Source organism: Ranitomeya imitator, chromosome 2 (assembly GCF_032444005.1).
Source record: "Ranitomeya imitator isolate aRanImi1 chromosome 2, aRanImi1.pri, whole genome shotgun sequence".
Taxonomy (NCBI): Eukaryota; Metazoa; Chordata; class Amphibia; order Anura; family Dendrobatidae; genus Ranitomeya; species Ranitomeya imitator.
In genome coordinates, this window is record NC_091283.1 from 564,855,930 (window position 1) to 564,882,304 (window position 26,375).

A 26,375-nucleotide genomic window follows, 5' to 3' on the forward strand; every position below is an offset into this window, starting at 1 on the left:
GGGAGGCCACAGAGCAGGAGGTTGCAGTAATCAATGTCCGTTATAATTGACATTATTGGACTGATTGAGATGTTGCGTGATCTATAAAAATAAGCATTAGAGGCTCACTCACTCCTTTATTTCTGCACATCTAAACCCAGTAAAATCCTGTGACTTTCTTAAGCGACACGCCAGGGATTCAATGGCCAAGTCAAAGAGGAAGAGGGACAATGGCAAGCCCTGTCCAGTGCCTCTCTATAATTTGAAAGCCTCAGAAAGTCGGCGATTCATTTGAAGTTTAGGAACCTGGGAATGATTAATAACAGCTGGGTTAAATCAGTGTAGTTTGGACAGAAGCTCATCTTTTTCAAAACCGCCCACAGGTAATTAAATCCTCCACTGTCAAAAGCTTTGGCATCGTCCAAGGAAATAACCACCCTTGTGCAATCTCCCTTTGAGCTAACAGTGTTTCCTTTTCAATTATTATCATGTAATCTTTTATTGCATCGTTTTCCCAAACTCATTTATATCTTTGAAGAATGTCTTGTTTTGTCTGTTCTCAGAATGTGAATCACGAGCCCTGTACTTGGCGCCATTAAATATTTTGTCACCTCATGTATGTGTGCGTAAGTCTTAGATGCCATACATAATCGGGTAGGAAACTATTTAATAAGGTACTGCACTATACATAACAAGACAGGACACAATAATAAGAGAAGGTTCCGTGTGTAATAAAAGAATACATTCTGTAGTAAAGGAAAACGCTATACACAAGGGAGAACACTATATAATAGCAGGACTGAGCTATACACAATGAGGACGCAATGTAACTTTGGGAAAACGCTATACCTAATAAAGGAGGATGCTATGAAATAAGGCTGAGCCCTATGCATAATGAGAGGACACTATAATAAGGGAGGGTGCTATGTATAATAAGGGAAGCTGTGTAATAACGGACTGCATTATACATAACGAGAAAATTCTAATAAGGGAGGACATAATAAGAGAACACATTATGTAATAAATGACAGTGCTTTGCATTATAATGGAGGATGCTATGTAATAGGAGGGCGCTATAGATAATTAAGACGCGATGTAAGAGTGGGACAGTTCTGTGCATAAGGAACAATGCTCTTTAATAACAGAACGGCACTATACTAATAAGGGAGGATGCTTTGCACAAATGACAGAGACTTGTCGATCAATTAGTGGTGCGGCGAGAAGGGGGATTTGTAAACGGCACGTCGGAAAATCGCTCAGCGACGGGTCCTGCGCTGTCTGTTGTTGCCTAATGGAAGCCTATGGACGCAGGATCCGTCGCTGACAGTGAAACACAGGAATCCAGCGACGTATCCTGTTTTTTCATTCTGAGCATGCCCAGAAGGATTTTTTTATACCTGAAAATGCAGGCTGGAACTCCTTCGACGTATCCATCGTTACACTGGATGCGTCACACACGTTTTCCACTATTTTCACAACATCCTTCGATACGTCACTTCACTGCATTATGACGCACCCCGAACGATGGAAGTGTGAAAGAATCCTAAGGCCTCTTTCACACTTCCATCTTCTGGTGTGCGTCGTTATGTAGTAAAATGACGCATCGACGGACGTTATGAAAATAGTGAAAAACGTTTGTGACGCATCTAGTGTTATGACGGATGCGTCGTTGGCACAATTTCATGCTCACAATGAAAAAACGGGATCCACCGCTGGATTCCTGCGAGTGATGGTCAGCGACGGATCCTGCTTCCGGTGTAGCAGACGACAGACAACACAGGACCAGTCGCTGAACGATTTTCCGACGTGGACAAAAAACGTTCCTCTGAACATTTTTTGTTCCTGACGGACCGCTGTTTTGCGACAGATCCAGTGCGCGACGGATGAAACGGATGGCCATCCGTCGCTAATACAAGTCTATGGGAAAATGCAGGATCCTGCAAATTTTTTTTCAGGATCATGATTTCTCACAAGACGACGGGACACTGCCGACGGAAGTGTGAAAGAGGCCTTAATCGGAGGGTGTGCAGTGTGTCGCACCCTACTGATCATACATTGATGACCTGTACTAAGGATAGACCATCAGTGTATGTTAAAGTTCCAGACAAACCCTCTAAGGAGTTAAGACCCCATACAGATCAGTTTATTATGTTACTTCTGAAACATTCGCTTGGTTTTAACATGTAGCAGAATATGCAGCCTGGTTGTTGTTTGGTTAATGTACCCAGCAATCTGTGCAATATACAGCAGCTAATTTGTGATGATTGCTAGATGTGGGTGGAAGGAGAACGTTATTGTAGTTTACACAATAGGTAATGTTTTCTTCCACTATGCGTAAGGATTTTTTTCTATTACAAAAAACAATAGCGCAGAAGCACAAAGCAGTTTGTTCATCCAATTTGATTTGATGTTTTGACATTCTAGTGAGTATACCGCTGAGCCTCACAGTTACAGGCGCTGCTGTTCTTTCCCACAGTACCAATATAACTTAATAAGGCTGAAAATCTCCTTATTCATGACGTCTTATCTAGAGGTTAATGAGTTAGTCTATCTATGGAAATGTCATTTTCACTGCAAACCAGGTATGTGCAAAGTTCTGTGCGGGCAAGAGTGAACTTCTGAAAAGGCACACATTTTGTGTCTATATAGCTCCTTTGCAGACCAATGTGTATCCATAGTAACACACTATAACAAATCCTTTTTTTTTCTTTGGAGCTTGCAGTTAAACTCTCTTTCTTCTTTCCCTTGCCTCTTGCTAACCTACTGAATGTCTTGGCAATAATTCCTGGATAAAGAAAAGTGATGATGAATTCCCTTCTCTTTGTGTATTTTTTTTTTTTAAATGGGTGCAAAGACAGACATTTTATCTAGAGGGTGATGATTGCACGTTTGTCTGTGTCTTCATAGAAACCAATTGGTGAGAATTAAGTCTCATGTTGTTCCAACTGAGCTAGCTAGACTTTCCTCCAGGTCTACAACTTTTATATTTTATAGAGGACTAGATGGTGGCCCGATTCGAACGCATCGGGTATTCTAGAATATGTATGTATGTATATAGCAGCCACATAGTATATAGCACAGGCCACGTAGTATATAGCAGACAAATACGATGTGGCCTGTGTTATATACTATTTGGCTGCTATATACAAACATACATACATATTGTAGAATACCCGATGCGTTAATACAGGCCACGCAATATAGAACAGTGGCCACGCTGTATATAACACAGCCCACATACTATATAACACAGCCCACGCAGTATATAGCAGCCACGCAGTATATAACACAGGCGACGTAGTATATAACACTGGCCACGTAATATATAGCACAGCCCACGCAGTACATAACACAGCCCACATAGCATCTAACACTGGCCAGGTAGTATATAGCAGCCACGCGGTATATTACACAGCCCACGTAGTATATAGCAGTGTGGGCACCATATCCCTGTTAAAAATAAATAAATAAATAAATAAAAGTTATATACTCACCTGCCGGGATCCAATCCAGCGAAGCTGTGCGCAGGCGATGAGCGCGCCGCTGCCGCCATCTTCCGTTTCCAGAGATGCATTGCAAAATTACCCAGATGACTTAGCAGTCTCGCAAGACCGCTAAGTCTTCTGGGTAATTTCGCAATGCATCTCTGGAAACGGAAGATGGCGGAGGCCGCGCGTGGCTTGGCGGACTACGGAGGGTGAGTATAGCAGGTTTTTTTATTTTTAACATTACATCTTTTTACTCTTGATGCTGTATAGGCAGCATCAATAGTAAAAAGTTGGGGACACACAGGGTTAATAGCAGCGGTTACGGAGTGTGTTACCCGCAGCATAACGCGGTCCGTTACTGCTGGCATTAACCCTGTGTGAGCGGTGACTGGAGGGGAGTATGCGGGCGCCCGGCACTGACTGCAGGGGAGTAGGGAGGGACTAATTGGACTGGGCCCATCGCTGATTGGTTGCAGCAGCCATGACAGGCAGCTGACGAGACCAATCAGCAACGCGGGATTTCCGTTACGGAAGTTGCAGACAGAAAGGCGGAACTACCCCTTAGACAATTATATATATAGATGGGTGTCTTTGGCAAACGGTCTGCTGAGTTGATGAGGGTTAGCACAACTAGAAAAGGAAAGCAATAAGTAGTAGCCAAATGTGGTATTGGATTCCATAACTATTACATTAAGATTCTTCTCTACGACTGAATTATACGGTCTTGTGATTCACATAGGTGCCCATCACTGCAGAACTGTGTGTCCGGTGTGGTGCCATCGGATCTAAGTCCAGCAGGATCAGATGGCATTAGAGACACAGACACATCGGAGCATTGATGGTTCAGTTGAAGAATTCTTGTCTGCTATGCGGAGATCTGGTTCGATTCCTCGATTCCTTGCCAACGCAGCACAGCTCTTCTACTTGTTTGCTTCACCAAACCTTGCTAAATCTTTGGACTGTTGTTGCTTTGCTTTCACTCCCCATATTCTTGAGCCTTCCCCCGCTTTTTATCCACCAGGGCTATGTAATTACTCACCTTATGGAGCAAAATAGGGCATTTTGCAAATGTTTAGTATGTTGACAAGGTACAACCAGAAAGAGAAAGCCGTGAGAAGCTGTCCATTGTGGAGCTCGAAACTATGACCATGAGTAAGACCTCCTTTCCTTTTAATCGCCACTCCCTCCGTCGTCTGCCCCTTCCTCCGCTCGGCCGTCTGCCCCTTCCTCCGCTCGGCCGTCTGCCCCTTCCTCCGCTCGGCCGTCTGCCCCTTCCTCCGCTCGGCCGTCTGCCCCATCCTCCATTCCTTTAAATGGTGATCATTGCACATGTTTTTCTACCTCTTCATAGAAACCTAATGAAGCAAGATCATTACTCCCAGAGTGGACTGGGCTCCCACCAATGTGGCCAGGGAATTGGTGCTTTGACAGCTCGGGAGACCCTTGCCATCTCCACTGCAAAGGGAAAGGGTTATCAAATGAGTGCAAGATAAAGTAAAGCAGTTGCTTTTTGCAACCAATCAGACTTGGAAAATAATGGCACCAGCCTCATTGGTGGCCATTTTGTTGCCGTTTGCTCTTTGTCCCCAATTGTGTTTTCTGTGTCATTTCTTGTCCCCTTCTTTCATCCTGTGTGAATATAAATCCCAGCTGTCATAGGGCAGGCGGTAATCGGATGCGAATGCAACTTCAGTGCATCTGTAATTACTGTCGGACGTTTATCTTGGTATAACATCAATGAAAGGGAAAAAGCACAGACTTGCTGTACAATTGCTTTTTAATGCTCTTTCTTTCCTTCAAATGATTGTAGAGAATGGCACAGCAGGCGGCCAGATATTGATTATCGCCACCTACAGGGCAACCTCCACCTACTCCAAGGGTTGTAAGCACCAAGCCGGCTAGAGATTAGCTCTCTGCAAAAGGAGCATCACTAAAAGGCTGAAGAGTCCGTAACCCTGGTTCTCACATTGCTATGTCATAATGGATACCTGTCAGGTTATGTTAGGTTTTAGAAGGAACTTTTTTCCCAGCGCAAGCAGCTAACAAGATATTTAATGTAACAGACAGAGGCCACTAGGCTAATAGAAAAAGCGTCACAGCCGGTAAGATGGGAGGGCAGACTTCTTTGTGGAAAATGGTCATCTTCACAATCCATTACTCACCGCTTATAATGAGGAGGAAGAGTACAAGGAAGACAGAAAATGTTCTTGCCATTGAAGCATCTAATACGGCCAGGCTAAAATTGTATTTTCTCCCCAAATAGTTATACTTCTGGATGTTGCATTCGCCTCTCATGAAATTCATTTTTTTATTAGTTATTTCTTGGAGGTTTTATCTTTTTTTGCTTACTGTTCCATTATGACAAGTGCTCTGTCTAGATGCTGAAAATACATTACACGGCTCCTCTTTATTGGTTGAGAATATAGATATGTACGGTAATTAAAAGTGGTATCCACATCTATTTCCTTATCTAGAAAAACAGTGGGAACAGAAGACTGGGAATTCAGATTTTATGTGTTATAATGGTTTTTATCAACTTGGCCTTTCATTTTTCATCAAAATTTTTGTACGAAGTGAACAGAAATTAATTTGTATAATAAATATGCAGTGCGTTAAAGTATTCCTAACCCGTGAACTTTTCCACATTGCACCCACAAACTGAAATGTATTTTATTGGGATTTTATGTGATGTGCCAACAGAAAGTAGCATATTTGTGAAATGGATAATAGGAAAAATTGGAGTCCGGCTCAACAGGACTGGATTTTTCTTTTTCAAAAGAAATTATAGCGCATACAAAAGAAAAATGTAAATGGTCGACGTGAGGCGGTCGACGCGTTTCGACTGCACTAAGCAGTCTTAGGCCATGTTCACACTATGCGTTTTTAACTGCGGAACCGCCGCGATTTTGCCGCTGTGGGTCCGCAGCTGTTTTCCATGCAGGGTACAGTACAATGTTACCCTATGGAAAACAAGAACCGCTGTGCCCACATTGCGGAAAATCCCGAAAAAAACCCGCGCTGAATTGCTGCGGGAAAAAAGAAGGACCATGTCACTTCTTTGTGCGGAACTGCAGCGGTTCTGCACCCATTGACCTCCATTGTGAGGTCAAACCTGCAGTAAAACCCGCAGACGAAAAAATATCTGCGGGTTTTCTGCGGTTTGTGGTGCAGAAACCGCTGCAGCAGGAAGTGCGTGGGCGGAGTGTGGCTGTCACCCCCGTGCTCCAATCCCACCCCCCCATGCTCCGATGCCACCCCCCCGTGCTCCGACACCCCCAACCAACCCCCGTGCCCTCATTTCCCCCCCCTTATACTTACCGGGCCTCCCGGTGTCCGTCTGTCTTCTCCCTGGGCGCCGCCATCTTCCAAAATGGCGGGCGCATATACTGTGCGCCCGCCGAATCTGCCGGCCGGCAGATTCGTTCCAGGCATATTTTGATCACTGTGATAACCTCACAGTGATCAAAAAAAAAAAAAAAAAAGTAAATGACCCCCCCCTTTATCACCCCCATAGGTAGTAACAATAATAAAATAAAGAATTTTTTTTTTTCCCCCACTACAGTTAGGGGTAGGGTTAGGGGTAGGGGTAAGGTTAGGGTATTTTCAGCCATTTTAACCCTTACTTCCTAGCAAAAAAACTTCCTAGCAAACACATAGACAATCTGCAGAGAAAACTGCATAAAAAACCGCACTAAAAACCGCATAAAAAAACGCACCAAAAACCGCACCTGCGTTTTCTGCCAAGAGCTGCGGTTTTTAGTGCAGAAAAATCCGCAGGGAAATCTGCAACGTGTGAACATGGCCTTACTCATTTGTGAAGTGTAAAGGAAATTATGTTTTTCTAATTATTTAAAAAAAAAAATCAAATTTGAAAATTGTGACGTGCATTTGTATTCAGTCCTTTGTAGTCGGTTATCCCTAAATAAAATCCTGAGTAACCACTTACCTCAAAAAGTCACAGTAAATTGAGCCCAGCTGTGTGTAATTTATTTTTGGTATAACCTACAGCTGTTCTGTAAAAGCCTCAGAGGTTTGTTTGAGAACATTTAGAGACAAACATCATCATATAATCCAAGTCACATACCCAACAAGTCAGGGATAACGTTGCGGAGAAGACTAAAGCAGGGTTAGTTTATAAAACAAAACAAAAAAAAGTAGCCCAAGCTCTGAACTGTTTACGGAGCACTGATCAGTCCATCAAGGAGTGTGGCACAGCTTCAAACTTACAAAGACATGGCTCTTCTCCTAAACTGAGATCCCAAGCAAGGAGAGCATTAATTAGAGAAGCAGCCAAGAAGCCTATGGTCACTCTGGAGGAGCTGCAGAGATCCCCAGCTCAGGTGGGAGAATCTAACCACAGAACCACTAATAATCGTATACTCCACAAATCTGACCTTTATAGCAGAATGGCAAGAAGAAAGATATGTTTGATTTCAAGCCATGAAAAGTGATATTTGCAGTTTTGAAAAAGCCATGTAGGGGACAAAGCTAGTATGTGAAAGAAGGTGCTCTGGTCAGATGAGATCAAAATAGAACTTTTCGGGCTAAATTCACAACGCTAATTCACAACACTGCACATCACCCTGAAAACATCATCCCCACCGTCAAGCATTGTAGTGGCAGCAACATGCTATGGGGATGGTTTTCTACAACAGGGACAGGGAAGTTGGTCAGAGCTGATGGCAAGATGGATGGAGCTAAACACAGGGCAATTCTGGAGGAAAACCTGTTAGTGGATGCAAACGACTTGAGACTGGGATATAGTCACATTCCAGCAGGACTACAACCCTAAATATACTGCCAGAGTTACAATGGAACTGTTTAGAACAAAGCATATTCATTTGTTTAAATGGTCCAGACCTAAGTGTAAAAACTACTTGAGTAACAAACGATAAATAGGGAGAGAGGACCCTGCCCATGAGGGCTTGTAAATGGTTAAACTGAATGATGGATACAGATGCTCATGGATATTGGTACTTGATAAAGAGTTTTCTAAAGCAGACAACCCATTTGATCCCTTCCTGACGTGGAGGTTTATCACTTTTGGACTTCTGTTTTTTTTCTTCTCCATAACTTTTTTGTTTTGTATGTGTATATAGCCATATAAGGGTTTGTTTTTGCGGATCGAAATGGTTTTGACTGATGTCATTCATTTTATCATACAATGTGCTAATAAGCAGGCAAAAAATCCAAGTGCTGTGAAATGGTGAAAAACACGCGATTCCACCACAGCTTTTTGATTTTACAGGTGCTGTTTTTACAGTGTTAATTGTGTGGCAAAAATTACCTGGAAACATATTTTTTATATCGGTACAATTACAGCTAAAACTTGTGTAGTTTTCTTTTCTTTTTTTGTTTGTCTTTTTTTAAGTGATAAATTGTGAAAATTGTTAAATGGGGAGAAAAAAATGTGATTTGTCACTAGTATCTTTATTTTTTTTGTTGAAGAAGCTGTATGAGGTCTTTCATTCTGCATGGGGATTTGATGTTTTTATTGATTCCATTTTGGAGTACACAATGTTTTGATGGCCATAGTGATGGCAAAATAAAGCAATGTGAGGGCTAATTTTTTTGTGGGACGAGTTGTACTTTTGAACAACATCATTGGTTTTAGCATGTCGTGTACTCAAAAACGGCGAAATTGCAAAAAAAAAAGTGCAATCCCATACTTTTGGCTTTTTTGCTAGGTTCACTAAATGCTAAAAGTGACCTGCTATTATGATTCTCCAGGTAATTACGAGTTCATAGACACCAAACATGTCTAGGTTCTTTTTTTTATCTAAGTGGTGAAAAAAAGTTCCAAAGTTTGCTTTAAAAAAATTGCGCAATTTTCCAATACCTGTAGCATCTCCATTTTTCGTGATCTGGTGTTGGGTGAGGGCTTATGTTTTGCGCACTGAGCTGATGTTTATAATGATACCACTCTTGTGCAGATACGTTATTTTGATCGCCATTTATTGCATTTTAATGCAATGTCGCGGCAACCAAAAAAAACGTAATTCTGGAGTTTCGATTTTTTTTTTTTTTTTTCCCCTCGCTACACCGTTTAGCGATCAGGTTAATCCTTTTTTTTATTGATGGATTGGGCAATTCTAAACGCGGCATTACCAAATATGTGTGTGTTTTGATTTTTATTTTCATTATTTTATTTTGAATGGGGCGAAAGGGGGGTGATTTGAACTTTTTTTTTTTTTTTTTTTTTTTTTTACTTTTGGCATGTTTCAATAGCCTCCATGGGAGGCTAGATGCTGCCATAACTCGATCACCTCTGCTACATAGAGGCGATGCTCAGATTGCCCCTATGTAGTAGAACTACTGCATTGCTATGAGCCCCGACCACAGGGTGGCGCTCATAGCAAGCTGGTATCAACAACCATAGAGGTCTCAAGGAGACCTCTGGTTGTCATGCCGCCCACGCCTATTTTGGGCACATGTCAGCTGTTTTGTACAGCTGACATGTCGCGGCTTTGAGGTGGGCTCGCCGCCAGAGCCCACCTCAAAGCGGGGCTTCTGAAGGGAGGCTGTGATTTGAATTTTACAATGTATTTTTTTTAGTCCCCTTAGTGGATTGAATTTAGGAGCAGTAAATGGGGGCCTTTAGTAAGGCGAATGGGAGTTGGTGCACATGCACGCCTGTGATCTCACTATTTAAATGCCGCTGTCAGTGATTGACAAAGGCGTTTAAATAGCAGTGAATGGAGCCAGCTCCAGCTGCTGCTGTTACAGGAAGACGCAGGCTATGGTAAACAGCGGTATGTTGTGAGCTCAGCTTCTCAGCCTGCTATATACACTGAGATCCCACAAGTGACATACTTTTGAGTCACATGTTGGGAAAGGATTAACTGGCATTTCCATCTTGGTCATTCATAACATACTAATAGGTCCCATCACCATGACCCACATCTGTTTTTAAAAATGGTGCCCTGGCATGTGCTGTCATGGGCAATCATAAGCAACTCTTACCATGTGACTTTATGAAATACCTATAACCACAATCCATTTATGAAAGTCCAAAAGTGTCACTATTAAAGAAGCACTGCCATCAAAAATTGTATTTTCTCAATATATTACAGTCATACTGTATAGCACTGTGGACTTACAGTTGCTCATTTACCTTTCTACCCACTTAATTCTTCTCCTTTCCATTAGGTGATTAGAAACTGACTAGCGGAACCCTTCTAAACTCCCTGTAGAAACAGGATGTCTCTCTTCCGGGCATGATTCATCACTGCAGAAGCCTATTGCAGGGGAGGAGCTGAGCGCCTGGGTTAGGATTTGATCACAGGGAAAGACTCCTGCTGGGAAAAGTGACTTCCTGTTTCTACATAAAGCAGTGAAAAGAGAAGAAAGGCAAAATTAGCAATTATAAGTGTACAGTGCTATATAATATGATGACTGCAATATTTTAAGATTTTGATGGGAGTGCTTCTTTAAGAAACGCTAATATAATTAAGGGGTGCAAGGCAAGTAAAAAAATATATATTAATCACTATTGAATCATATTATAGAAACACATTAAAAATGGGACACAACACAAGTAAGGAATCAGGAGAGACTGGATGGGGACACCTGGAAAGAGATAAAAGTGCCCAGCATAATTATTACATACCCTGGAGGTATGCCGTATGAATAGCAAAAAATATCATAATTAATCAATGTCCATAATAAACAAATTCAAACTTTCTATTAACTGGGACAAGTCTTCCCACCTAAATATGAATCTCTTGTTGACGTCTTTCAAATCGGTGAAAAAATAGTGGACTTTGAAGTGCTAATTTTTTTAGACGCTTAGCCAGTAATCACAAAAAACTGAAGCATGTTGCAAACGCTCACTCTCAGCAATTGGAAGGGACAATTTAATCAAATTGATTTGTATGCTGCAAGCTTTTTATGTGTTACAAAATGCACCAATATGGCTGCCCCTGTGTATCTTCAATAAGGTTAATGGTATATTCCGTGATCTGATATGGGAAAAAAAGCAGTCCCGTAGGAATAAATTAGAAATCTTGCATAAACCTAAGATTAATAGAGGATTAGCGATGCCTCATCTGTATTTCTTCACAACTACAGCATTTAATAGGCTGGGTTGTGGAAGATGCAGACCCTTCCTAATATTTATGTCTAGATGTGCTAAAAGGATATACCGGTAATCTAACTGAAATGATAGATTCTGGGAGATTTTTCAATAAATTAAACCTGCCCCTGTGATAAAATCTGGAATAAAGCTAAGGAATTACTAAAAATAGTGGGCACTACTAACTTTTCTCTAATATAGGGGAAATCTAAAATATCCAGAACTAGACAAATTAACTAGATTTGAAGTAGGGTAAAATAAGGGCATTACTAGAATAACAACAATACATAAGGAAAGGGCACTTTAAAAACACTTGACCAAATAGTCCTCAATATAGTATAATCTGCTCCCCATAGGCAGATTCTGTATAGTATAAAGCGCTCCCCATAGGCAGACTCTATATAGTATAATGCGCTCCCAATAGGCAGACTCTATATAGCATAATGCGCTCCCAATAGGCAGACTCTATATAGTATAATGCGCTCCCAATAGGCAGACTCTATATAGTATAATGCGCTCCCAATAGGCAGACTCTATATGGTATAATGCGCTCCCCATAGGCAGACTCTATATGGTATAATGCGCTCCCCATAGGCAGACTCTATATGGTATAATGCACTTCCCATAGGCAGACTATATACACTGTATGCAGAATTATTAGGCAAGTTGAATTTTGAGAACATGATACTTTTTATACATGTTGTCCTACTCCAAGCTGTTCAGGCTTGAGAGCCAACTACCAATTAAGTAAATCAGGTGATGTGCATCTCTGTAATGAGGAGGGGTGTTGTCTAATGACCTCAAAACCCTATATAAGGTGTGCTTAATTATTAGGCAACTTCCTTTCCTTTGGCAAAATGGGTCAGAAGAGAGATTTGACGGGCTCTGAAAAGTCCAAAATAGTGAGATGTCTTGCAGCGGGATGCAGCAGTCTTGAAATTGCCAAACTTTTGAAGCGTGATCACCGAACAATCAAGCGTTTCATGGCAAATAGCCAACAGGGTCGCAAGAAGCGTGTAGGGCAAAAAAGGGGCAAAATAACTGCCCATGAATTGAGGAAAATCAAGCATGAAGCTGCCAAGATGCCATTTGCCACCAGTTTTGCCATATTTCAGAGCTGCAATGTTACTAGAGTAACAAAAAGCACAAGGTGTGCGATACTCAGGGACATGGCCAAGGTAAGGAAGGCTGAAAAACGACCACCTTTGAACAAGAAACATAAGATAAAACGTCAAGGCTGGGCCAAGAAATATCTTAAGGCTGACTTTTCAAAGGTTTTATGGACTGATGGAATGAGTGACTCTTGATATGGGCCAGATGGATGGGCCAGAGGCTGGATCAGTAAAGGGCAGAGATCTCCACTCCGACGCCAGCAAGGTGGAGGTGGGGTACTGGTATTGGCTGGTATCATTAAAGATGAACTTGTGGGACCTTTACGGGTTGAGGATGGAGTGAAGCTCAACTCCCAGACCTACTGCCAGTTTCTGGAAGACAACTTCTTCAAGCAGTGGTACAAGAAGAAGTCAGTATCATTCAAGAAAAACATGATTTGACAATGCTCCATCAGATGCCTCCAACTACTCTACAGCGTGGCTGGCCAGTAAAGGTCTCAAAGAAGAAAAAATAATGACATGGCTCCCTTGTCCACCTGATCTGATCCCCATAGAGAACCTGTGGTCCCTCATAAAATGTGAGATCTACAGGGAGGGAAAACAGTCCACCTCTCGGAACAATGTCTTGGGAGGCTGTGGTGACTGCTGCACACAATGTTGATCGTAAACAGATCAAGCAACTGACAGAATCTGGAAGGCTATTGAGTGTCATCAAAGAAAGGTGGCTATATCGGTCACTAATTTTTGGGGGTTTTGTTTTTGCATGCCAGAAATGTTTGTCTAAATTTTGTACAGTGATATTGGATTACCTGGTGAAAATAAACAAGTGAGATGGGAATATATTTGGTTTTTATTAAGTTGCCTAATAATTCTGCACAGTAATAGTTACCTGCACAAACAGATATCCTCCTAAGATAGCCAAATCTAAAAAAAAAAAAAACACTCCAATTTCCAAAAATATTAAGCTTTGATATTTTCGAGTCTTTTGGGCTGATTGAGAACATAGTTGTTGATCAATAATAAAAATAATCCTCTAAAATACAACTTGCCTTATAATTCTGCATAGCATAATGCGCTCCCCATAGGCAGACTCTATCTTATATATAATTGTCTAAGGGTCACTTCCGTCTGTCTGTCCTTCTGTCACGGTTATTCATTCGCTGATTGGTCTCGCCAGCTGCCTGTCATGGCTGCCGCGACCAATCAGCGACGGGCACAGTCCGGAAGAAAATGGCCACTCCTTACTCCCCTCAGTCAGTGCCTGTCGCCCGCATACTCCCCTCCGGTCACCGCTAACACAGGGTTAATGCCGGCGGTAACAGACCGCATTATGCCGCGGGTAACGCACTCCGTTACCGCCGCTATTAACCCTGTGTGTCCCCAACTTTTTACTATTGACGCTGCCTATGCGGCATCAATAGTAAAAAATGTAATGTTAAAAATAATAATAAAAAACCTGCTGTACTCGCCCTCCGTAGTCGCTCGCGCCGGCCGCCATCTTCCGTTGCAGGTGCCGGTGGCAAAGATGGTATGGCAGAAAGACCTGCCATGACGTCATGGTCATGTGACCGCGTCGTCATCACAGGTCCTGCGCTCATACCAACCCTGGGACCGGAAGCTGCCGTGGACTACAAGGGGCCCTCGGAAAGGTTGAGTATATGTTTATTTTTTAACCTGTGACAAACCTGGCTGGGCAATATACTACTAAGCTGGGCAATATACGACGTGACTGGCCAATATACTACGTGGCTCTGTGCTGTATACTACTTCGCTGTGCAATATACTACGTGGCTCTGTGCTGTATACTACATCACTGGGCAATATATTACGTGACTGGCCAATATACTACGTGGCTCTGTGCAGTATACTACTTTGCTGTGCAATATACTACGTGGCTCTGTGCTGTATACTACGTCGCTGTGCAATATACTACGTCACTAGGCAATATACTACGTGGCTCTGTGCTGTATACGTCACTGGGCAATATACTACGTCACTGGGCAATATACTACGTGGCTGCGCAACATACTACGTCACTAGGCAATATACTACGTAACTGGGCAATATACCGCGTTGCTGCGCAATATACTACGTGACTGGGCAATATACTACCTCACTGGGCAATATACTACGTGGTTGGGCAATATACTACGTCACTGGGCAATATATTACGTAGCTGGGCAATATACTACATAGCTGGGGAATATACTATGTAGCTGGGCAATATACTACGTGGCTGGGCAATATACTATGTGGACATGCATATTCTAGATGCGTTAGAATCGGGCCACCATCTAGTATAGTATAATGGGCTCCCCATAGGCAGACTCTGTATAGTGTAATGCGCTCCCCATAGTTGACTCTATATAGTATAATACACTCCCCATAGGCAGACTCTGTATAGTATAATGTACGCCCCATAGGCATACTCTATATAGTATAATTTACTCCCTATAGGCGTCTATAGTATAATTCAATCTCCATAGGCCTCTGTAGTATAATGTGCCCTCATAGGCAGACTCTATATAGTATAATGCGCTTCACATAGGCAGACCATATATAGCATAATGCGCTCCCCATAGGCCGTCTCTATGTAATATTTTGTGCTCCCCAAAATAATTTAATCCAATACTCGCCCCTCCTCTCCGTTTCCCAGCTGCTCCGTGCGCCCGCACATCTCAGGACAGTGGGCGCCAAGTAATGACATCACTGTCTGCTCCAGTGATGTCAGACGCAGAGGTGTAATGATCTTGCGATAACAGGCGGGGGACTCAGATAATCAGGCCCCCCACCTCACTCATGGGCTCATTTGTGGCACTGCAAGGAGAACAAGTCTCCCTGCTGTGCTGCATAATAAAACTGTATGAGCGCTGCACACGCCGATACAGTTAACAATAACGTAGCTCCGGTGAGCTCCTCAGAGCATGGCGCCTGAGGCAACCGCCCCTCTGCCCAGCCGGTAGCTACGCTACTGGGTCTGGGCTTTGACTAGGCCACTCCAAAACGTTTACACGTTTCACCTTAAACCACTCGCGTGTCGCTTGAGCAGTATGCTTTAGGTCATTGTCTTGTTGGACGGTGAACCTCTGTCGCAGTCTCAAATCACTGACAGACTGAAACAGGTTTTGCCCAAGAATATCCATGTATTTTTCACCATCCATCTTCCCCTTGACTCTGACCATTTTCCCAATCCCTGCTGCAGAAAGACATCACCATAGCATGATGCTGTCACTGCGGAGTTGATGTTCTTGAGATGATGAGCTGTGTTGGTTTGGCGCCAGATATAGCATTTACCTTGGTGGCCAAAAAGTTCAATTTTGGCCTCATCTCACCGCAGCACCTTCCTTCATACTTTTGGGGAGTCTCCCACTTGTCTCTTGGCAAACTCAAAATGAGTCTTACAATTTTGGGGTATAAGGAAATGCGTTTTTTTGCTCACTCTTCCATAAAGTCCACCTCTATGGCGTGTACGGCTTATTGTGGTCGTATGGACAGATACTCTTGTCTTGGAAACTCTACAGCTGCTTCTGGGTTATCTTTTTTTTTTCTCTGTGCTGCCTCTCTAGATTAATGGCCGGGATGAAAGTTTTTAGCAGGTTTATTGTGGTGCCATGTTCTTCCAATTTGATGATAATGGATTTGATGTTTCTCTGGGGCATCACCAAAGATTGGGATTTTTCTATAATCCAATCCCGACTTGTATTTCTCAACCACTTTGTTCCTGACTTGTTTGGAGATCTCGTTGGTCTTCATGGTGTTTGGTTTGTGAAGCCTCTTGCTTATCTAAATAAAGCCTCTTTCTTTATTTGTGAAGCCTCTTGTAACCACGGTAAATATCGGGTTACTAAGCGCAGGGCCGCGCTTAGTAACCCGGTATTTACCCTGGTTACCACTGTAAAAGTAAAAAAAAAAACCACTACATACTTGCATTCCGATGTCTGTCACGTCCCCCGCCGTCAGCTTCCCGCACTGACTGTGTCAGCGGCGCCGACCGTAAAGCAGAGCACAGCGGTGACGTCACCGCTGTGCTCTGCTTTACGACCAGCGCTGACAGTCAGTGCAGGGAAGCTGACGGCGGGGGACGTGACAGACATCGGAATGTAAGTATGTAGTTTGTTTTTTTTTTACTTTTACAATGGTAACCAGGGTAAATATCGCAGCGGTCCCCAACTCCAGGCCTCGAGGGCCGTCGGCAGTGCAGGTTTTCAGGATTTCCTTAGTATTGCACAGGGATTGGAATCATCACCTGTGCAGATGATCACATTACCACCGATGCAATACTAAAGAAATCCTGAAAACCTGCACTGTTGGCGGCCCTCGAGGCCTGGAGTTGGGGACCCCTGAAATATCGGGTTACTAAGCGCGGCCCTGCGCTTAGTAACCCGATATTTACCCTGGTTACAAGTGAACACATCGCTGGATCGGCGTCGCACACGCCGATCCAGTGATGACAGCGGGTGATCAGCGACCAAAAAAAGGTCCTGATCATTCCCCACGACCAACGATCTCCCAGCAGGGGCCTGATCGTTGGTCGCTGTCACACATAAGGAGATCGTTAGCGAGATCGTTGCTACGTCACAAAAAGCGTGACGTTGCAACGATATCGTTAACGATATCGTTATGTGTGAAGGTACCTTAAATGGTGGGAGGACGCAATAGAGTATACTGACAAAACTGCATGGGATTGCAATTTATTCTTTTTGTGAGGTAAATAAAACATTTCACTCCTTGTTTTTAAGCAATGTTTTATCTCAAAGAAAGGAATCATTTGTGATCCCTTGTTGTCCTGCCTGTATACTCTTTTGCTTCCTCCCCTGCGCAGAAGCTGTGCTATGATCAGACCATGTACCTGTACTGTCAGACACAACCATTACACAGTACACAACAGGGACATAGTTATAAGATTATCTCAGCGCAGGAGCATTATTATTATTATCTTTTTTTTTTTTAACCCCTTTCCTACATCAGTCATAATAATACGCCAGTGCCGGACACCCTCACTTTGATTTGGGCTCCAGCGGTGAGTCCACATCTTTTCCGGCACATGTCAGTTGTTTTTAACAGCTGACATGTGCCGCTAACAGTTGCGGGAGGAATTGCGATCCACCGGCTGCTTTTAACACACGCTTCCGGCAAGCACGCCGGAAATACCGCCCATCAGCGCCCGTGTCATATGACCGCGGGTTGCCGATGGGTTGACATGAGACAACCAGAGGTCTCCAGCAGACCTCTATAGTTGTCACTGCTGGATTGCTATGAGCGCTGCCTGGTGGTCGGTGCTTATAGCAAGTCAGCAATTCTGCTGCATACAGGCGATCTGATCATCATCTGTGTGTAGCAGAGGCGATCAGGTTATGGCAGCTTCTAGGCTCCCATGGAGGAGACTATTGAAGTGTGCCAAAAGTAAATAAAAAAAAAAGTGAAAAAAAGTTTTTAAAAATAAAAACATAAATCACCCCACTTTTGCCCCATTCAAAATAAAAGGAAAAAAAGCATACACATATTTGGTAGCGCCACGCTCAGAATCGCCCGACCTATTAATATAAAAAAAGAATTAACCTGATCGCTAAACGACGTAACAAGAAAAAAAGTCAGAATGCCAGAATTGTTTTTTGGTCGCTACAATATTGCATTATAATGCAATAACGGGTGATCAAAAGAGCGTATCTGCACCAAAATGGTATCATTAAAAACGCCAGCTCTGCACACAAAAAATAAGCCCCCACCCAGCCCAAGATCCCGAAAAATGGAGACACTACGGGTATTGGAAAATGGCACAATTTTTTTTTTTTACAAACTTTGGAATAATTTTTCCCTGCTTGGATTTAAAAAAGAACCTAGACATGTTTGGTGTCTATAAACTCGAAATGTCCTGGTGAATCATAATCGCAGGTCAGTTTTAGCATCTAGTGAACATAGTAAGAAAGCAAAACTAAAAACAAGAGATGACTGTTGGTTCTGATAACATTCTCTGTAAAGGGGGAGAGAGGAGGAGGAGGAGGAGGGTGGAGCAAGAGATAGCTCCTCATTTCTCCTCTGTTCTATATTGAATCTTAGGAGATGACTTTTTTGTATAGGTTTCTATTTAGAGAGGAGGAGGAGGGAGGAGCTCTGTTTCTTGCTCCTTTCTCCTTCTCTCTTTCCTGTACATAGAATCCTATGAGCACCACCTGTCATCTTCTATCTCAGTAATGGAAAGTTCTGTCTTCACTGAGTACAGATTTTTCCTGTAAATTGAGAATTTTGTGAATAAATCCAGTCCAGGAGGAGAATGAAACGCTAGGGGGATTCAAGAGCCAGATACACCACCCACTAATAGAAGCAATGTATGGGACTACATAAAGATTGTAGCCATAATACAAAACTCCATTACTGGGTTTAACCAAAAAAAGAAATTGTAAGTATTACCACGCAGGAAACCAGGAACTCTCTGCTCCTGATGTGCGTTTCGCTAGAAATACTTAATCTGGGAGTGGAATAGACATACTTTTTCACAACATGTAATGCGGAAATACTCAAAAAAAATTTTTGAACGAAAAGAATATTTTAAAAAAAAATAAATTCTTAGGTTTATTTAAAAATAAAAATTATTTATTGCCGACCTAAATTGAGTGCAATATAATAATTTAAAAAATTAAGTAAATATTGATACAGTCCAAAGGATGCCATGTTTCATTTTTAATAAGTCCTGTCTCTCTTACCATTTCAGGTTTTGAGCTCACTTTTTACTCCGGTGTGTTTGGAACTTGTATAGGAGCCATTAACTGGTTTGGAACTGATGCCAAGAGTCTCATTGGACTATCGGGAATATTTGTTGGACTTGGGGAGGTTTTAGGTTTGTTTCTCATCTATATTCCTCATTGATTGCATATCTCACTGCATATTCTATCTCGTTTAAAATTGTCCATTTATTTCCAGGTGGAACAATCTTTGGATTGCTCAGTAAAAATGGTCGTTTTGGCAGAAATCCAGTGTTCCTCCTGGGCCTTGTAGTTCACTTTTTGGCATTCTACTTGATATTCCTCAGTGTTCCAAATGATGCCCCTGTTTCCTCTGGTGATGGAACATACAGTCGTGCGTTTGTAGACCCAAGGTATAATAAAGCTAACTGTTGAGTGAAAATTAAAATGGTTGAAAATGGTATGCAAAAATTTCTATACGGTTCTTACACCTGGATGCACTCATGACTGAACGTGTTGGCGCCTTTAAAATTGTTCCAGAAAATTAAGCATTTTATCAAGAAAATTATTTAATTACACATGTTTTGTTCTACTCGTGTTTATTTCCTTTGTATGTATTTGAACAACAGAAAAAAAAAACAGATGAAAAAAAGGCAAATTGGACATAATTTCAAACTAAACCCCAAAATTGGGCCGGACTAAATTGTTGGCACCTTTAAATTAATATTTGGTTGCAGACCCTTTGGAATAAATAACTGCAATCAGTCGCTTCCTATAACCACAACAAGCTTCTTGCACCTCTCCACTGGAATTTTTGGCCACTCTTCTTTTGCAAACTGCTCCAGGTCTCTCATTTTTGAAGGGTGCCTTCTTCCATCAGCAATTTTAGGATCCCTCCACAGGTGTTCGATGGGATTTAGATGCAGGCTCATTGCTGGCCACTTCAGAACTCTCCAGCGCTTTGTTTCAATTCAGTTATGGGTGCTTCTTGAAGTATGTTTTGGGGTCATTTTCCTGCTGAAAGACGGCCTAGGACCTAATCTCCGCTTTCTGACGCTGGGCACTTTATGGCGACCCAAAATCCTTTGGTAATCTTCAGATTTCATAATGCTTTGCACACATACCCAGAAATGCACTCTTTTCTGTAAGAGGTGTCCACATTCACCCAGGAATTCAGACATCAGCCTAAGAGAGGTATTCACACTGGTTAGGGACCCATCAGTTTTATGAAACCACCTTGACGTTTGTTGATGGGCAGATACTATTTGGTCAAATTTTGTGCAGTGTCTCATTCATTTTTTCCTAATATTCAAAAGTCGTATTGCTATTCATGTTTCATATATTTCACATTGACATGCTGTAGCAGGATAGAGTGCAACCTTTTTTTTGTATATTGCACACAGTCAAGGCATCCAGTGCCAGAGGCAGCAAAACAACCCCAAGCCATCTTTGAACCTCCACCATATTTGACTTTAGGTACTGTGTTCTTTTCTTTTAGGCCTCATTCTGTTTTCGTTAAACAGTAGAATGATGTGCTTTACCAAAACGCTCTCTCTTGCTCTCATCTGTCTACAAGACTCTTTCCCAGAAGGATTTTGGCTTACTCGCGTACATTTTGGCAAACTGTAGTATAGCTTTTTTTATGTCTGTGTCAACAGGGGGGTCCCCTGCTATAGCATTTTATTTCATTCAAATGTCGACAGATAGTTTGCGCTGATACTGATGCACCCTGAGCCTGCAGGAGAGCTTGAATTTCTTTGGAACTTCATTGAGGTTGCTTATACATCATCCGTACTATCATGCATTGTAACCTATCATCAAATTTTCTCTGCCGTCCACATCCAGGGTGATTAGCTACAGTGCCATGGGTTGTAAACTTCTTAATTATGTTGCCACCATTGACAAAAGACCATCAAGAACTCTGCAGATTGACTTGTAACCTTGAGATTGTTGATATATTTCAACAATTTTGGTTCTCAAATCCTTAGACAGTTCTTTCTGTTCTCCATGCTTAGTATGGCACACACAAAAACACAATGCAAAGCTTGAGTCAACTTCTCCCCTTTTTATCTGGTTGCAGGTATGATTTTCATATTGTCCATATCTGTTACTTTACGCAAGTGAGTTTTAACGAGCATCACATGCTTCAAACAGTTGTTTACCCACATTTTTGGAAAGGTACCAATAATTAAGTTAGGCGTTTTGTGTGAAATTATGTCCAATTTGCCTTTTTTTTTCTTTTTGTTGTTTTTTTTTCTGCGTGTGTTCCAACACACTGGAACTAAACGTGTATAACAAAACATGTGTAATTGCTATAATTTTCTGGGAGAAATACTTATTTTATGGAACAATTTCATACATGCCAACATTTTCAGCCATGACTGTATGTAAATTCAAATTTGCAATTGAGGCAGTGTGTAACAACCATAGCGCCAGTATTGTGTTCGGTATAAGAATAACTGTCGAGCCAATAGACCGCAGCAAATGGCTGATAACCGCTAAGGGGATGTCTTAATGAGACTACTGGCTGCAACCTTTGCGTCTAAAAGAATACTTTAGTTGACGTAATCCACTGTGTAACATGAGTGATCAGTCCCCTTGAAGTGGGACCAAAGTTTAAAAAAGAAAAGTTTTTAAAAATAAATAATAAAACGGTGCAAATCCCATAATGATTTCCTCTTAATAATATAAATATTTTTATTTTGTAAAAAAAAAATATGATAATCAGGCTATTTTACCCGTAGAAGTAATGAACTTAAAAACAAAACCCAATGGCAAAATTGTTGTCTTTCCCTCTTTCGGTGTCACAAAGGATGGAATAAAAGGTGGTCGAAGTCACATGCATACCAATAAAAAAAAAACAACTTGTCCCACAAAAATCAACCCTTGCACTGCTCCATTCTCAGAACAAAAGAAAAAAAGTTATTGCTCTTAGGAAATGGAGGCACAGAAAAAATAAATTTTATTTTTTAGAAAAATATTTTCGTTATGCAAAAGTAGTAGAAAAGAAACTGTAAAAATGTGATCACTCCTTAATTGTGCTCAGCTGCAGAATAAATTCCATACCATTTATACTGTCAAAATCTAAAAAAAACAAGCCCAAAAATTGCTGTCTTATTTACCACATCCCCTCGCTTACCAAAAATAAAATAAAATCTAATCAATAAATTATAGGTACTCCAAAATGGCTCCATAAAAAAAAATACACCTCGTGCAGAAAAAAAAAACATGCCTTTATATGGCCATATTGACTAAACTGTTACAGCTTTTGGAATTTAACAGTGAAAACTAAATAAAAATTAAAAAAAAAAAAATTAGGGTCTTGAAGGTGTAAAATATGTGGCCCTATAGGGGTTAAATTGCGTAATACTAGTTCTAAAATTGACTCAATGGACTTTTGTTGTCGCACACAGACTGTATAGGATTCGTGTGCGGCTCTTATGGTTTCTTGTTTGGTTTTTTATCAAAAGCGATAAGGTAAAAAGTTGGTCGATGTTGGAGAACTTTTCTACTTTGTCCATTTGTTATGGATTTGATAGGACGCTGTGCATCAATGCCGCGCAGGCTGCAGGGGTCACTATTTCTCTTTCCTGCGAATGTCTGAGGCTGGCTTTCATAGACCTCTCTAGGAAGACAATGACAACATAGGCTTTCCGCCAGATCCTGAATAGAACAGGCAGCAAAACAATATAATTATAGCTGTGTCTGTAATGAAGCTATAAAAGCTCCAAACTGTGCAAACTCTTAAACACTATATCATAAAAGGGTTCCTTTGCCTTTTAATTTAGCGGATGAGCAAGGTTCTATGTCATGGTGTGACTGCACATGTCAATGTTGCATCCCTTCTTATCTTCCAGTAAAGCCCTGGCCATCTTCTGCAGCTTTCTCCTGGGCTTCGGGGATAGCTGTTTCAATACCCAGCTCCTCAGCATCTTGGGGACCTTATATGCAGATGACAGTGCACCTGCTTTTGCAATCTTCAGATTTGTACAGGTAAAAATCTACAAGATAATTTGAGTTAGTACATATCCATCTTCTAATTTATTACATCCTTTCACTTGTATGAGCTAACAGAAGATTTTACATATACAGTAAAACACAAATATTCATGGATCTTTAAAGTGGACCTGTTACCTACATTCTTCCTCCAAACCAGTCCTAGTGTCATGTAGTTGCTGAAATCCATGCAGCTTACAATCCATCCAATAATTCATGTGTAAATGATATGAGACGTTGTCACTGGGCGTTTCAGGACCAGTAAGAATTTGGCGCGTTTGAGTCTCGCATGCAATTCTGGTTGGTTGACGTAAGAGTGTACCCAACTGACTGGTACGAGAATCTGGCTTGTCAATCGGTGGGCTGGAGGGACACATGAGACGCTCATGAATATGCTGGATGATTCCTGGTACCAGTGGATGTACCTCAGCTACATATATTGTGCTTCGTTAGGTGAGGTCATTAGTGGGGGCTAACTTGTACTCGTATTCCAGCATGTAGATTGCAGTGGGGGAGAAAGACGGCGTAAGGTATCCTTAAGTCCACTTGAAAACAGTGATTTTCAATATTAACATAACTTGGTTTAGGTCTTGGCTGGTAAGGAAAATTAAGACGGAGACCAAATCCCTACGCTGGTTCATAGATCACCTGGGTTTTTCCTTAGCTTCTGGTTCGGCAGGGCCAGCTGTAGGACAGTCAGTGGACTTTGGAAAATAAAGTATGTTCATCTCATCCTTAGCCTTATTGATTAAACTAATGGGTTGTCTATGACATTTGTTGTCCTATCCTCAATGCTTTCATTGGCATGTTCAAGATAAAAAAAAAAAGAATGCAGATACCTTGAAATGGTTGAACCTCTGCCTTTTATCTGTAGTCTTAAAGGGACTGTCACCAGCTTTATGCTGCCCTATCTGAGAAAAGCATAGAGTGGGGACAGAGATTTCTGATATTGTCAGTGTGTCACTTACTATAGTTTTTGCTGAACTTTTCATAAAATGTTTTTTTTCTGTTGCAGCTTGTCTAGTCTTCTCAGTCATGTGCTACTAGTGTAGTCATCAATATTATACTGTCCCCCATCCCCTACCAATGACTGGCAACTTGCCTCCTATGTATATGTAAGAAGAATGCTGTCAATGGTGATATAAAAACTACAGCAAGGAGCCCAGTAAATGATACACTGCTAAACACAGGGTGTCTGTCCCTAATTTATACTGCACTGAGACTGAGAAGCATAAATCTGGGAATGCTTCTAAATTATTGCTATTAATAAAAAAAAAATCCAAGAATGCATTAGGCAGTTGTCAGATGCACTGCAGCTACAATTGTGTGTATGTATGTATATGTGTATAATATATATATATATATATATACATACATACATACATACATACATACATACATACATACATACATACACTGCTGAGAAAAATAAAGGGAACACTTAAACAACAGAATATAACTCCAAGTAAATAAAACTTCTGTGAAATCAAACTGTCCACTTAGGAAAAAACGCTGTTTGATAATCAGTTTCACATGTACCAATGCTTTTTGGCTGATGTTTTGGTCACTTTTGAATGTCGGTTGTACTTTCACACTCGTGGTAGCATGAGACGGACTCTACAACCCACACAAGTGGCTCAGGATGTGCAGCTCATCCAGGATGGCACATCAATGCGAGCTGTGGCAAGAAGGTTTGCTGTGTCTGTCAGCGTAGTGTCCAGAGGCTGGAGGTGCTACCAGGAGACAGGCCTGTACACCAAGAGACATGGAAGGGGCCGTAGGAGGGCAACAACCCAGCAGCAGGACCGTTACCTCAGCCTCTGTGCAAGGAGAAACAGGAGGAGCACTGCCAGAGCCCTGCAAAATGACCTCCAGCAGGCCATAAATGTGCATGTGTCTGCACAAACGGTTAGAAATCGACTCCATGAGGATGATCTGAGTGCCCGATGTCCACAGATGGGGGTTGTGCTCACAGCCCAACACCGTGCAGGACACTTGGCATTTGCCACAGAACACCAGGATTGACAAATTCACCACTGGCGCCCTATGCTCTTCACAGATGAAAGCAGGTTCACACTGAGCACATGTGACAGAGTCTGGAGACGCCATGGAGAGCGATCTGCTGCCCGCCACATCCTTTAGCATGGCAGTGGGTCAGTAATGGTGTGGGGTGGCATTTCTTTTGAGGGCCGCACAGCCCTCCATGTGCTCGCCACAGATAGCCTGACTGCCATTAGGTACCAAGATGAGATCATCAGACCTCTTGTGAGACCATATGCTGGTGTGGTTGGCCCTGGGTTCCTCCTAATGCAGGACAATGCCAGACCTCATATGGCTGGAGTGTGTCAGCAGTTCCTGCAAGATGAAGGCATTGAAGCTGTGGACTGGCCCGCCCGTTCCCCAGACCTGAATCCGATTGAACACATCTGGGACATCATGTCTCGCACCATCCACCAACGTCACGTTGCACCACAGACTGTCCAGGAGTTGGCGGATGCTTTTGTCCAGGTCTGGGAGGAGATCCCTCAGGAGACCATCCGCCGCCTCATCAGGAGCATGCTTAGGGGTTGTAGGGAGGTCATACAGACACTTGGTGGCCACACACTACTGAGCATCATTTCCTTGTCTTGAGGCATTTCCACTGAAGTTGGATCAGCCTGCAACTTCATTTTCCACTTTGATTTTGAGCATAATTACAACTCCAGACCTCCGTGGGATATTAGTTGTGATTTATGTTGATAATTTTTAGGTTTTATTGTTCTCAACACATTCCACTATGTAATGAATAAAGATTTACAGCTGAAATATTTCATTCAGTGATATCTAGGATGTGGGATTTTAGTGTTCCCTTTATTTTTTTGAGCAGTGCATTTTAGGCTTTTTCCTTAATTTCCATAATTTATGTAAATGTTCATTTTCTATAGTTAACTTAGGTGCTCCCTTTCCCTTTTCACAATCTTTTATCAGCAGGAGATTATCAGTGCAGGACTAGGATCTGCATACAAAGCAGGCCAGCTAATCTGTGTAACCCCGCCCTCACCACTGT

General features: G+C 42.0%; 1 protein-coding gene across 1 annotated transcript in view; it reads left to right on the top strand.

The window, feature by feature from the left end:
* The window catches only part of MFSD11 (major facilitator superfamily domain containing 11), a 69,005-nt gene that overhangs the window by 40,987 nt on the left and 1,643 nt on the right, over positions 1 to 26,375 (top strand). Inside the window, exons 11-13 of the mRNA XM_069752109.1 lie at positions 19,363 to 19,488; positions 19,572 to 19,746; positions 23,191 to 23,326. Of these exons, the coding sequence (XP_069608210.1) occupies positions 19,363 to 19,488; positions 19,572 to 19,746; positions 23,191 to 23,326 (437 nt within the window). The remainder of the gene's footprint in view (positions 1 to 19,362; positions 19,489 to 19,571; positions 19,747 to 23,190; positions 23,327 to 26,375) is intronic.